The sequence below is a fragment of the Monodelphis domestica genome, chromosome 8, assembly GCF_027887165.1.
Source record: "Monodelphis domestica isolate mMonDom1 chromosome 8, mMonDom1.pri, whole genome shotgun sequence".
NCBI classification, from domain to species: Eukaryota; Metazoa; Chordata; class Mammalia; order Didelphimorphia; family Didelphidae; genus Monodelphis; species Monodelphis domestica.
Window position 1 is genome coordinate 240,120,576 of NC_077234.1, and position 15,165 is coordinate 240,135,740.

The window sequence follows — 15,165 nt, forward strand, 5'->3', positions numbered from 1 at the left end:
TTAGAATCCCTGGTTTCCTTCAAAACTCAGCTTAAATGTCAACTTCTACATGAAACCGTTACTGGTTTTCCCAGCTGCTAGTAGCTTTCCTCCCAGAATTGCTTTGTGTTCATTTTGTTATAAACATACACCTCCTTCCCAGTAACAGGCAGGGTCTTTTTCACTTTGGTCATTGTACCCCTAATGCTTGTCATAAAAGATGGCTAATACATAGTTAGTAATTGGATCCAATCTACTCATTTTAGATAGTGGAATTAAGACCCAAAGAGAGTGAATATCACTGGTCCCACAGGTAATAAACATTAGAGGCCAGAATTTTTATTCAGGTCCTCTGCCTCCAAAACATTGGGTAAGATAATTTTTTTAATCCAAAATGCTTACATTGTTTTTTAAAGGAATGTTTAAGTTATCTAGAAATTTCAGTACAAACAACAGTACATTCCTTAATGACACTGTACTGTTTACATTTGCTAATGTCATAAGGTGTCTTATAAATGTGAAGTTGTTTCACGTATAGGTGTTAAGCCCAATTAAGTATCTTGAGGATAGTCTGTATCAGTGTTTTTTCTTCTTTTTCAGGAATTGTTACACAGTGCTTTGAAAACCCTTTGCATACTGAAAGCATAAACTAAGTGCTTTTTTACTAGTATCCCTCATAATATTTAAATAGCAATGCCAATAGCAGAAATGAGGCATGCTCCAAAATTCAAGAGTAGAAGGGGGCAGAATTTTGAGAGCGAGGATAAAAAACTGGAAGTAATACCTCTTCTATCCAAGAATTGTCACAAGTTTTTCATGGCTTTTTTATTATCTTAAGTGTGTAGTCTAAAGACTTAGAGTCAGTTTGTACAATGTCCTAAAAGGGATATTGTAAAATGTCACTTGCACTTACTTTCTTCAAGTTATTATTTTCTTTATCAGTTTGGGGCCCATTCAGTGGTGAATACTGCCCTCTGGTGAAATAAGAAACTTGGCTAAATGAGTACAAATGTTGGAATCTTTTCAGTTTTTATGTTCTTAATCCTTATTTCTGAATTTGGCTTAGTTTAAAGAAAGGAAATACAAAAAGTTATGCAACCAAATACGTGCTTTCAGAAAAAAGAATTGCAGGGGCATGACACATTATTTTAAAATGTATGAGTTAGCCTGCAATATTTAATTCATTATTTTTGGAAATGTGGCAAGTAAAAATAAATTCTTACAGGAGAAATCTTTAATTTACTCATCAAAATAAAATGTTTGGGAGCTCAAAAAATTTCTATAAATCAACTTTGCTTCACCTACACTAAATAATTTATAATAAAATTATTGCTTCATTTAGACTAGATTCAGTTTTTTCCCTTCAAATGTACAAGACATGTATCTAAGGTTTCCTGAAATAAAAACTGTTAGCAATTTCTGTCTAAAAACTGAATAGCTTAATGAATAAGTATCAAAATCATTATGATAGGAAACATTTTATTCTTTCTATAGAACATCCCTGTTGAAAATACATTTAAAATATATTCTTTTTTATTTAGGTGCCAAGCTATGATACAGAGTGAAATAATGGTATGAGCAGAATAAGCAAGCAAAAATGGTTTATTTTCATACCTACATTCATAAACAAAAGATTTTGCACATAGTCTGAAGAAACAAGGAAATAACTGCAAAATTTCTAGTAAGGTATTATTTGTACAATGATATAGTGACCTTGGTCCTCTCTTGGAAGAAGTAAACTGCTTACTATGTAGATATGTCTTCTAATCACTATGGAATGATATTCAGCATATTTCTGACTCATTCCACAACACTTATCACCTGGTACAGGATACAGTTTTAGTCAAAACACTTTAAAGCAACAATAATCGATGAACAGAACAAGAAATGTGGAAGTTGATATTAAATTATAAATTTCCCTAGAAAATCTTCTCATTTGTAATGTTTTCAATTATACAATAGCATGTAATAATAATTTTGCAAATTTCTTTTTAAAATTTAAAAATAAATAATATTTTGTTTTTCTTAGTATTATAAGTAACCAAATGAGATAATGGATAATATAGAATCAGAGCTTTATGATCAACCTACCAATGACTAAAAAGCAATTTTAAAAATGCTAAAGAAATTCATTGATAAGATCAAATGGCTATCTGGTTCTGATTTCTAAAGAACATAATGAAAAATGGGCTTAAATAAATTTAATCAAGAAATCTGGAAAATTTAGCCATTGGTCTGAAAAGTTTTAAATGAATATTTGATTGCTAATGTGAAATGAACTTTGAAATAGAATGATTTGAGCAGATATGAGTGACAATCATGAGTAAGGCCGTCAAAAAAGAAAAAAAAACCTTGAGGAAAATATGAAGTAAAACCTCAAGCAACTTAGAAAAAAAGCAAAGAATGCTAGGGAAAAGGTTTAATTAAACTAAATGTAGCAAACTAATAACAAAGAAACTAACTTTGAGCAGACCCATATGAGCGAAAATGTAGTCGTGTATAGTAACTCTGAAAATTGAGTTTGCTCAGACATAAACCAGAATCCTCTGTGTTAGGTTATCTTATATACAGGTGAATGAATGTAACCAAGTGATGAAACTTTAGCTCCCTAATGGAGAAGTTATAGCTGCAAAGCAATATAAGGTCACTATACGCACTCAGTGAAATATTACTGTTGATATCTTGGACTTTTCAATTCCACTTGCAGAGATGGACAGCAACATTGCTATTTTTGAGGCTGAAGACAAACCATGTAATTTCCTAAGTGGTACCCTTGTGCCTGGATTTATATACCTCCAAAAAGGAAAAAAAAAATTTTTTTACCAAGGAATTACCTCTTTACCTTATGTATATTCCTAATTTTTTTTTAAATCAATTATGTGGAAAATGCAAAGAAAACTCTTTGAAGTGGAGGTACTTATTATTAACATCTAAATAAATTCATACATTAAAGCAATGTGATATACACAAATCAACAATGTCGAGCTTTGATAACAAAATTGACAAATTTTCTAATCAGAAAAATAAACTATACTTTAAAAAATATTTTATGACTCTGATCAAATATATACTGTACAATTTACAGGTTGGTTGATGCAATTGAAATGAAGCAACTATAGTAAAAATAATTCTTCAAAAGTTACTGACTAAATTAAAAACACATGGCAGCATTTAAAATGTGAATATTTGAACATATAACACTGTTAATTGTAAGATATTGCAAAAATCTTTAAATAACCTGAAGTTCTTTTAACTAAAGCAAGGTATTCACAAAAGAGCAATTTGCAAAAATACCAATTTTGACAAGAAATCTTTTATAAAAATGTAATAAACATTATAAAATTATTCTCTAAGATTACATTTTTCCCGGCAGATCCACTACTACATAGTACATTTGGTTTTCTCTACAAAGAAAATGTACCTTCTTGTCCCTGATGTAATTGGCAGTGACAAAAAAACAGCTTATTCTATTCAGGAAACAAATCATAGCTTATATAAAATGCACCAAACTTTATATAAAGCAATAAAGATAAGTATATGTATATATGTATATTATATCTAGCACCAATTCTTAATGAAAAACAATCTTTAAATTAAAACCAAAAAGGGGAGCATAGTATAATAAATGTGTCAGAACTGGATGATACACAAATCGATTATTGCATAGGATAGGGAATTTCCTTTTATCAAAATGAATCTGCCTATTCCTTATAACCTTGGAATTGAAGTAGAGAGTGGCTAATGACGGGAAATGATACAAAAATCTCCCCCTACCCCCCAAATAAGAAAATAAAAGTATATTGTTTATTATTACCACTGTGGGGGAACAGTGCTATTTTTAAAGCATAAGAAACAAATTATTTACTTGTATGTACCTACAGATATATGGATAGAATAAAAATATGGTACAATACATGAAAAATATTTATATTTTTAAAATCAGAAAAGACAAACATACATCTGTGTACATGGGTGTATAAAAGATGAATATATATTTCCATTCTCAAGCTTACTAAAAAGATGGAATGTTTTAAAACAGGAATTATATCATTTAAAAAGAATCTTGGACTTTTTATCTCTGAATAGTTGACTATTAAGGTGGTCAAAGAAAACCTTTACAAGTAATATAAATGTTGCCTGAATAAAATAACAATTGCATTTCTCTCAAAAATAACAATACTTCAAAAAAGTTTATGCCTGTTAAAAAAAAAGACTACAATTCACATGTTTATTCTTCTTATACAAATCTGTAAAAGCATAACCGAATCAAACATTTGGAGCTTTAGAAAATGATAATCAAGTAAGAGATGAGATTCACACCTGCATCTTTAAATTTTATGGCGAAACTTTTGTAGCCACAATTAAAAACATTAATAAAACCCCTGAAATATTTTGTTTTGTTAAATCCTTTGGGATTCAGCTATTTTGGTTCTCAATGTGGAAGTTAATGAAAGCTTGTACATTTCCTTTATCAATTATATTTATCAAAATATATGAAAAAATAAACCCCAATTTACCATACTAGCAATAGTCAGTTAAATTCTCACCCCTTGAATGAATCTTGAAATGCTACAACAGAATAATTTCCTGTAAATAGTAGAAATATCACATTTTAAAAGAGAAATTTTCTGGAAACTGAGAACTAGATACAATAGTAAAATATTTTTAAATAAAAATGGTGAATATGTAAACCTGAGAAGTTATTCCAACCAGAAAATACAATAATCTCTGTCTCTTTCATTTTCTAATACTTTCCTTGTTTGAGCCTTTCAATGTGGTAGCAGAGTTTTAATGCTGGTCCCAACTTTAGTCCCATATATCTCATTATCATATCACTCCTCAATAAAAGCAGTGCTTTCCCATCAATTTCCTATAGAGGAAAGAAAAAATAGAATAATAATATCATTTTATCATTTGTGCCAATACTAATAAATTATTTTCATTTATTTTAAAAATATTAAATGACAAACGAGAGTATATTTATATTTCTAAAAATATTCTAAAAATCTATTTAGTAAATTATAAATAAAACACAGGGAAGTTATGCTAATAAAATTATCTACATACCCAAAAGACACTGTTATTTCATTAGACACTATGTATGACTTACCAATAAACCTGAGGCACATAAATGTCAAATGACACATCTGAATCAATATTCCTACCTCTAAATGTTGCCACTATAATCTGAAAATACACTGAAAATTTTTCAAAGGAAATTTGATAGAATATATTTTACAAGGAAGAATAAACAGAGATAAAGTATAATTTTCCAATTTTGTTATTTCAAACCTGGATACCTATTGGGCACTGGATTACTACTGAGAACAACTAGGTTCAAACCCTATTCTACCAATGTCTACCATTTAATAACTGCATGACCCAGAGCAAGTTGCAACTATTCTAAGTAACTTACTGCAAAGATTAACTAAAGTTACTGTATGTTAGATCTTGTAAACATTAGAATTATGAAACATAGTAACTATGTAGGTAAATAGCAGAATATATAAATTCAATCTCAATTGTTTATTCACTTGCTCCAAAAATGAAGGAGCATGATTATGCAGTGCCCAATATTAATGCCATTGATGTAAAAGTTCCATTAAATTAATTTCTTTAAGGTGGATATTAATCACAGAATCCTTAAAGAGGAATAAAATACTAAAAGTTAACCTTGAATTTTCTAAGGTGGAAAGCAAACAACAGAGTAAACATTAGGCCACTCTTTTTAATGGTTTAGAAGAAAAAACTACTGGTTAAATCTGTTGGTTTCTTTGTACCTCAAAAATCTCACCAGTCCTACTTCAAGTTCCAGAGAAGTTGCTGATAGGAATTAGTGAAGAGATTTTACATAGGGCATTACTTGCCTGTCCAGATGTAATTATTGTCCAGACCAATCTCTGGCTTCATTCTCTTCCCAAAAGAAAACATGTGGGGGAAACTAGGTGCCACAGCTGCTAGAATGCCAGGACTGGAGTGGGAAAGACCTAGATTCCAATGTGGCCTCAGAAACTTCCTAGCTATGTGTTCATGAGCAAGTCACTTAACTGTGTTGGGTTTTTTTGCCCTTCTGTCTGAGGGAAGGAGGGAGAACAAGGCACTGACCATGCTAGATGCTGGGGGGAAGGGGGAAGGTGGTACAACAATAACCAAAAAACCTTGGTCTTGAGAAACGTGCATTTTACTAAAAGAAAACATAAGTGAATATAAGATAATTTGAGGAAGAGGGAGCTAACAAATTACGCAGTTCTAGGAAAACTTCATGAAAGAATGTTATTTTGTAAGTTACCGTACTCCGATGTGGTACTTTCTAGGGAATATCAGAATAGCATTTGCACCCCCAAATTTAAGTAATTAGGTGCTTCAACAGATTAGTCAACAGGCACCTAACCATCGCTAAGTGAGTAAAGCAACATGAAAAGAAAGAAATTATTAACTTGTCTATACTACCATTTTTCCTATTGTTAAGAGTAGAAAATATTCTCGAATAATTTTCAAGCTTTTATTTTTTACATACATAGTTACAGGAATCTAGTCATTTGAAAGAATCCTATGCTATCAATATGAATCAACCCTTAATTGCAGCAACCTGTGGACTGATAATTTCAGGTAGTTTCACAAAGTTATTACATGGAGAAAATCAAACAAAAATGGTACCCCTACATGTCTCCTGAAGAGCTCTGCATGTGGTGCTAATGCCTGAGGATCAGCTTCTTTCACAAATCGCATTACTTCATCTATAGACCAACTTGAGGGATCTTTATTGAGTCCTCTTGAAGGTTCCCGTTTTAGAGCACTGAGATCTGGTCCAGTTGTCGAACTTGCAGCTTCAGTGAAAAAAAAATGAGGAAAAACACAGAACATCCACTTATTGGAAACATACTCACTTTAATTTGGATGAAAGAAAAATTAAAATTAATTAAATGTCTTGGTTTTAGCACTCATCTTAAAATAGTTAACTTGAAAGAAGAGTGATATTCTGGCTCTTGGGAACCCTTGAGTAATCAGAACCATGGTTCTGGTGGCCCAAAAAGTTTTATGGAAAAAAAAGAGAAAAGGCTGAACAAAGAATGTGTGAATGTGTTTACTAAAAAGGCTTCCATTCAGAAGAAAAAAATCTTTATTGCACTTTGAAAGAAGTCATGCCATCAAAGGTAAGCAGAAATAGGAAATTATGGGAAAATGAGGGGATGCCCTACAATTGGGGAATAGCTGAACAAATTGTGGTATTGGCTGGTGATGGAATACTATTGTGCTCAAAGGAATAATGAACTGGAACGACCTCCAGGAAGTGATGCAGAGTGAAAGGAGCAGAACCAGGAAAACATTGTACACAGTACACTGTGCACTGTGGTATAACTGAATGTAATGGACTTCTCCATTAGTGGCAATGCAGTGATCCGAACAACTTGGAGGGATCTATGAGAAAGAATATTATCCACATTCAGAGGAAACACTGTGGGAGTAGAAACACAGAAGAAAGACAACTGCTTGAATACATGGGTCAAACGGATATGGTTGGGGATGTAGACTCTAAATGATCATCCTAGTGTAAACAACAACATGGAAATAGGTTCTGATCAAAGACACATGTAATACCCAATGAAATTGTGTATCGGCTGTAAGAAGGGTGGGTGTAAGGGAGGGAGGGAACTAATGTGATTATTGTAACCAAGGAATAAAGTTCTAAATTGAATAAATAAATTAATTAAAAAAAGAAATAGGAAATTATGGCTAGGCCCAATCACATTAGTTTAATACAATATTTATATTGGGGTGGAGGTCAGGTTAGGTAGAATTTATACTTGGTTATGGTTATGGTATAAATGGTTACTTAAACCATTTACCTTTCATTTCTTTAAAAAATTATTTTTATTCATAGAATTTATTTGTAAGTATCTTAGCTCCTCCCCACATCATAGAAGGCATCACTCAGGAGACAGCTATGTATATGTAAATTATGTCTTCCAAGGTTTCCATTTTTCAGCTTATTCCCTTGAGGTGACATTCACAGGTTATTCTTCAAATATTAAATCTATAGCTATATATATACATATATATATAATGTTCTTTTAGTTCTATTCATTTCATTCTTCATTATCCAACATAGTTCCTTCAAATTAAAAAAAATAACTTGTTCTTTGTTTTTTACGGCACAGTAGTAGTCCATCACAATCATATACCACAATTTGTTCAGCCGTTCCCCATTTGAAGTGCATCCAGTTCTTTGCTATCACAAAGACAGCCACTATAAATATTTTGCAGCATATGGGTTCTTTTCCTGATCTCCTTGAGAAACACAACCGGCAATGATATTTCTAGGTCTAAGCTATACACAGTTTTATACCTTTCTGAGTGTAATAGCAAATTGCTCACCAAAATAGTCGGGTTAGTTCACTGTCAACAACAATGTATTAGGCTCTCCATTCTGCCATAATCCCTGTAACATTTATTATTTTTATTTTTTCATGCAAAAATTGTTTATATCTTTTGCTCATTTATCAGTTGAGGGATGGCTCTTATTCTTAGAAATTTAACAAACGAAATATATTTTAGAAATGAGACTTCTACCCAAGAAGCTGTCTATAAATACCCCCGTTCCATCTTTTGCTTTCCTTCTAATCTTAACATTTATTTGTTCAAAACCTTTTCAACTTAATGTTCTCAAAATTAACCATTTTACAACTCACAATGCTGTCCATATCTTGACTTTTAAGTTCCTCTCCTATCCATAACACTAAAAGGTAATATAGTTCCTGATAGCTCATCTTATGTCTAGATCACACATACATTTTTATATTATTGTAGTGAATGGTGTAAGATATTGGTCTATACTTGGTTTCTGCTAAATTATTTTCTATCGCAACACTTTTTACCAAATAGTGATTTCTTGTCCTCCCAAACCTAGATCTATCTTTTGTCAAATGCCTGTCTAGTTCCACTGATCTACCTTTCTATTTCTCAGCCAGTATTAGATAGTTTTGACAATTATTGCAATATAATATGATTTAAAATTTGGTACTGTTAGACCTCTATTTTTAAGTTTTTTTTTCATTTATTCTTTTGATATTCCTGATCTTTCAATGTTCTTTCAAATGAATTTCATTATTTTTTTCTAGCTCAAAAAATAGTTTTTTGGCAAATTAATTGGGGTGGTATTGAATAAGTAGATTAGTTTAGGTAGGATTGTCAATTTGATTATATTGCCTTTGCCCATTCATAAACAATTAATATTTCTCTAATTATTTAGATCTGACTTTATTTGTGTAAAAAGTTTTATAATTTATAATGTTCCATGTAGTTTGTTTGTTCTGGTAGGTGCCTTCCCAGGTATTTTATTCTACCTGTGGTTAATTTAAATGAAATATTTCTCTCTCTTCTTGTAGGACTCTGTTATAGTAATATACAAAAATTCTGATGATTTATGGAATTTAATTTGCATCTTGCTACACATCATTTCTTAAGAATTGAAAATCTGTATTTCTCTGGGTAGCCTACCAGAATTGCCGCTGAAGTATAGGGGAAAAAACCTATTATCTAGCACTACACATTATATCTACTTAACATTTCTAATAAAATTTCATGTTGAAGTACTAGCAAGTGATTCATTGTGGATTTCTAAAGCTCTTTCTAAAAGTGTAAATTTTCCAAAAGAAAAAAAAAAGATACTTTTGGTACCTCTAGTTGTCAAAGATAACTAATTTTTTGTCTTTTAAAATTTCTCTTCCAAAGTATGTTGAAAACGAATTGATGATCTGTTTTTACTATTTCTTTGACTTAAATATTTAAAAAAGGTCAAAGTCGCTATCTTCAGTCTCTTGACTTCTCACTCTTCCTTTCCTCTATAATCAATCAGTTGCCAAATCTTTTTAATTCACAACAGCTTTCACTTCTACCTCCAGCCCCTGCTCACAAGCTCATCATCCTAGCTCACCTACTTAACATCCCTCACCTGAACTATTTCAATAGATTTCTAATTAGTATCCCTGACCCAAATCTCTCCCTTACCCAATCCAAAGCCTACCCACCTGCCACACCATGTTCTTCTTTTGCTTCATAGGCAAGTCAAAATGAATATGCCTTGATTTGCTTGAGCCCTCCCCTCCACCCTAATAAGGAAGGGGAGCTGTGTGAGACTGACAGGACCAATCAGGATGCAGAATTGCTCAATGAATCAACAATCTCCAGTGCAGAGCCATCAGCTAGCCTTGGACTTTTTGGAAACTCCTACTTCACCATTATCAGTTGGCCTCAGACTCTTCACATTATCCTGCTTATCTTGTTGTCTTTACTCAAGCACTGGACTCTCTGACCTCATCCCCCCTTATCTTGGTAACTGTCCTTGAAGTACCAAAAAAGCTCTTCACCCCCTATTCCTGGAACTCTCTGCCCATAACACTTCCCATTCCTTCCCTGGATCAGACCATTGACCCCCACCCTTTGTTAGAAAAATATGTAAATTGCTGCCTGCTGTCTCTAAGCTGAGCTATCCAGGCACCAAGCTGACTGTTCCACTTTTACCTGCTTAATTAAGTATCACTTTTGACTTTCATAGGCCTAGTATTCCTCAAGTATGCATCCCCTTGGAGAAAGAAGAACTTTGGTCCCATAGGGCCCCTGTTTTGCAGTGTCACGGGGTAAATTCTTCCTCTTGGGATCAGAGAGACTGGATACCATACAGTTCCTGCCTCAGTTATCTCTAACATTCAAATACAAACTCCTCTACTGACCTTCAAAGTCTTTCACAATATGGCTCCAATTTAGCTTTTCAGTATCATGAACTATCCCTCCCATTTATTTACTTTTTAGTCCAGCCCAAGAGGCCTTCGGAGAGTTAGTTCTCACAAACCACATTCCATCCTCCTGTTTCCTTTCATGCCTTTACACACAATGATCCCCTTTCTTGGAATGCCCTCTTCCTCTTTATCTTTCCTGAGATTCTTGAATTACCTTTCAAAGCTCAGCTCAAATACCCTGAACTGCTAGCATCTCTTTCACAAATTACTTTATGTTTACATATACATTTTTATTTGTACACACACTCCCAGGATCAGAGATAAAGAATTAGAAGGGACTTCAAGGGCTATAATTCAAGTTCCTCATTTTACAGATAAGGCAAATGAGACTGAGGTAGGTTATGGGACTTGACCAAACTTGAATTCAGATCCTCAGGTCTCTAAAACCAGAGTTCTTTCTAGTGTACAATGCTGATTTCCTAATGTTGTCACCCCTGACTGAATGTAGGCAATGTTTCCACAGAAACAAAGACAGATGTGAATAAGTGGAGAAATACTCATTGTTCTTTCCTGGGCTATGCTAATAAAATGATGACAATATAATCTAAATCAATTCATAGATTCAGCACTGGTAATACCAATCAAATTACCCAAAAAATTACTTAATAAGACCTAGGTAGGGGAAAATTCATCTGGAGGAACAAAAAGATCCAATATACAGTATTGATTCTAAGACAGAAGGTAAGGGTTTTTTTTTTAAATAAGAAATTTTTTTTAGAAGTGGAAAGTAAGGAGGTTGAGAAGTCTCAGATCTCAAAGTATACCAGAAAGAATAATCAAAAACATTTTGGTGTATATTAAAAAATGGAAAAGTTGATCAGTGTAATAAATTAGATATATCATATAGAGAAGCATAGTTTTTGAGAAATCCAAAGATCCCCAAATACTTAGCTAAGACTTAACAATTCAATAAAAATTGCTGGAAAAAGACTGATTAGATTTAGATCAATATTTCCTACATATTATAAGGTAAGTTCCAAATGAATACAAGATGTATGTATAAGAGATCAAATGACAGAAAAATAAGAGGAGCAAGAAAGTAAGAAGTACTTTCTACAACTTTGGATAGAGAAAAAATTCAGGACCAAATAAGTAAAAAAGAAGTGTCAAAGTCTAATGCATTGCTGATGAAGTTGTGAATTGATCTAACCATTCTGAAAGGAAATTTGGAATTATGCCCAAAGAGCTTTAAAAGATTGCATGCCTTTTGATCCAGCTATATTACTACTAGTTTTGTAGCTCAAAGAGATAATGAAGTAGGTTTGTACAAAAATATTTATAGCCACGCTTTCTGTGGAGGAAAAATTTGGAAAATGAATGGGTGTACCTTGATTGGGGAATGGTGGAACAAGTTGTGATATCTGATGGTGATGGAATACTATTGTCCTATAATAGTGAACCACTTGATTTCTGTAAAAACTGGGAATCCATGAACTGATATGGAGTGAAATGAGCAGAACCAGGGGAACATTGTACACAGTAACTGAAACTTTGTGGTACAATCAAATGTAATAGACTTTGCTACTAGTAGCAATGCAATAATCCAGGACAATCCCGAAAGATTTATGAGAAAGAATACTATCCACATCCAGAGAAAGAACTGTGCGAGCAGAAACGCAGAAGAAAAACATGATTTATCATGTGTTTCTATAGGGATATGATTGGGGGTTTTAGTTTTAAAACATCACTCTATTAAAAATGTGAATAATATGGAAATAGGTACAATAATACATGTATACCTCAGTAGAATAACTTGTCAGGTCCGAGAGGGGAAAACCAAGAAGGGAGGGAGAGAAAACAAATCATGTAACCGTGGAAAAAAATTTCTAAAATCAGTGCATTCATATTCAAAGAGAAATAAAAGGGGGGCAGTAAGTAAGGTAGGCCAGAGGATTGAGAGCCAGGACTAGAGAAGGGAGGTCCTAAATTCAAATCTGGCCTCGGTCACTTCTAGATGTGTGACCCTGGGCAAATCACTTGACCCCCATTGCCTAGTCCTTATTGCTCTTCTGCCTTGGAACCAATACACAATATTGATTCTAAGACAGAAAGTAAGGGTTAAAAAAAATTTTTTTTTTTAAGAAATAGCTAACTTGGAAAAAAGTCTATGATAAAAAATGCTGGGAAAACTGGAAAGTAGTAAGGCAGAAAACAAGCATAGACCAACATCTCAAATTATATATGAAAAGAAGCTTAATATGGATACATGATTTAGACATTAAATATCCTAAGCAATTTAAGGTGAGCATAAAAATTTTACCTGTTAGATCTATGAATAGAAAAAGAGTTTATGACCAAAGAAATGAAGATGATCATAGGTGGTAAAATTGGTCATTTATTTACACAAAATTAAAAAAAGTTTTACACAAACAAAACCAATGCTATTAAATTAGAAGAAAAGCAGGAAACAGGAATGTGGTAGGATTCTTAGAGGAAATTTCTCTGACAAAGGCTTCATTCTCAAATACATAGAGAACTGAGTCCAATTTGCAAAAATAAGTGTTCTTCCAATTGATAAATGGTCAAAGAATGTAAACTGGGAGTTTTCAGAGGAAAAAAATCAAGTCTATCAAATGCAATAAGAAAAAATGCTCTAAATTCCTAATAATTAGGGAAATGTTAATTAAAACAATTCTTAGGTACTACCTCCTACCTATCAGATTGGCTAAGAAATAGAAAAAGAAAAATGACATGTTGGATGGGATGTGAGAAAATACGTACACTAATGAACTGTTGTCAATGAAGCTGAAAATTAGTCCATCCATTTGGACTATCCAAATCGATATAAAATTGCATGCCCTTTTGGCCCAACAAACCACTGCTATTTCTATATCCCAAGGAGATTAAAGGGAGAAAAAAGAGGGGCACAATTTAAAGCAATGATTTTTGTGGTGGCAAAGAATTGGAAACTATGGGGATGCTTATCAATTAGGGAATGGCTAGGTTATGGCATATAAATGGGATGGAATATTATTATATTTTTAAGGAATGATGGTTTCAGAAAAGCCTGGAAGACTTATATGAACTCATGCCAAGTTGAAGTGAGTAGAACCAGGAGAACAATTTACACAGAAACAGTATTGTAAATATAATCATAATCGACATATAAAATGCTATCCACCTCCAGACAGAGAGCCAGCCAATGGACTCTGAGTGCAGACTGAAGTGTTTTTCTTGCCTTTTTATGGAATGTAGCTAATTCAGAATTATATTTTGTATGACTTCATACGTGTAAAGGATATTTTTTTTTGCATTTTCAATGGCTGGAGGTGGGGGTAAAGGGAGGGAAAGAATTTTGAATTGAAAATTAAATTAAATTTTTTAAAGAGTAGACAAATATGTTTTATTATTAACTGTTTTAAGTATATTCCACATCTGACTCCACAATTTTAAGCCATGGTTAAATTATTTTGTCAGAGGCTATCTTCTTAATTGTGAAATTTAGATTACTCCACCCTACTTAGATCTTACTTTATGGAGAAGATGAAATTGTAATCTCCTAATTGAACAATGTTCTTACTTAGTTCTTACTTTATAGTGAAGCTAGAACTTTAAGCTAAGTCTATTTTAAGATCTCAATAGAAAAAGGTGTTGAGTAAGGTTAAATTAATCACAAAAAGCTTAAGTAACTGACAAAAGGTGAACTTAACAAAGAAGTGTTAAGTAACTCAAAAGATATAATCTAATCCAAGAAGATGAGAACTAAAGAATGGGCAGTCCTAGAGGAAAGTCTATATGATATGATTGGTAGATGTGAAAATTTAGAGGAGGAGACACAAGAGTAAAAGGTCTGTATATTTGGCTCACTTCCTCTCTCCAGTACCTTTGGAGGCAGAGAGTCAGCTGGTAGCAGCATGCTGGGCCTTTCTGCATCTTGGCGTGGCTACAAGCTATTGTCCAGTTCGGTGGTGAGTTTCTGGCTGAGTTTTCCCTCCTTTTTACTTTCCAAACTTTATCCTCTTAGAAGCCTCTACTCTCCTTCAGAGACCCAGCAGCCAAGATCTTGAACTCCCCCTGGCACAGGCCAGGCGGGAGAAATCCTATATCCTCTTCCGTCTCTCTCCTTAAATCCTTCCCTCTATATTAATTAAAATTACCGTAGATTTCCAGACTGACTTGGGTATTTTATTTGGGATTTTTCCCTAGCAACCAATTAATTTAGATTTTAAATCACAACCCTAAAATTATTTTTACAGTCTGGCTAATCCACAAAGGTTGTGACCACGATCCTCAAATTTCTGTGAAATCTCTTCCTTTTCTTTCTTTATTTACTCAAGTCAGCTTTTTAAACAGTTTGAAACACAGCTTCAAGATACACTGCCTAGATTACTCTTAATTAGGAGTGAGGGAAACCTGAAGAGAGTTTTGGCCTTGTCCTGATCCCCACATG

At 33.1% G+C, this 15,165-nt stretch overlaps 1 protein-coding gene across 5 annotated transcripts in view; it reads right to left on the reverse strand.

Annotated features, from left to right (window-relative positions):
* Positions 1–1,563: 1,563 nt before the first annotated feature.
* Positions 1,564–15,165, reverse strand: part of SCML2 (Scm polycomb group protein like 2) — a 157,812-nt gene continuing 144,210 nt past the window's right edge. For all 5 annotated transcript variants that reach the window (XM_007500826.3, XM_016424760.2, XM_007500827.3 and 2 more), the window contains 2 exons: positions 6,643–6,806; positions 1,564–4,849 (listed from right to left, as the gene is read on the reverse strand). In XM_007500826.3, coding sequence (XP_007500888.1) covers positions 4,724–4,849; positions 6,643–6,806 — 290 coding nt within the window. In that variant the 3' untranslated portion in view covers positions 1,564–4,723. The remainder of the gene's footprint in view (positions 4,850–6,642; positions 6,807–15,165) is intronic.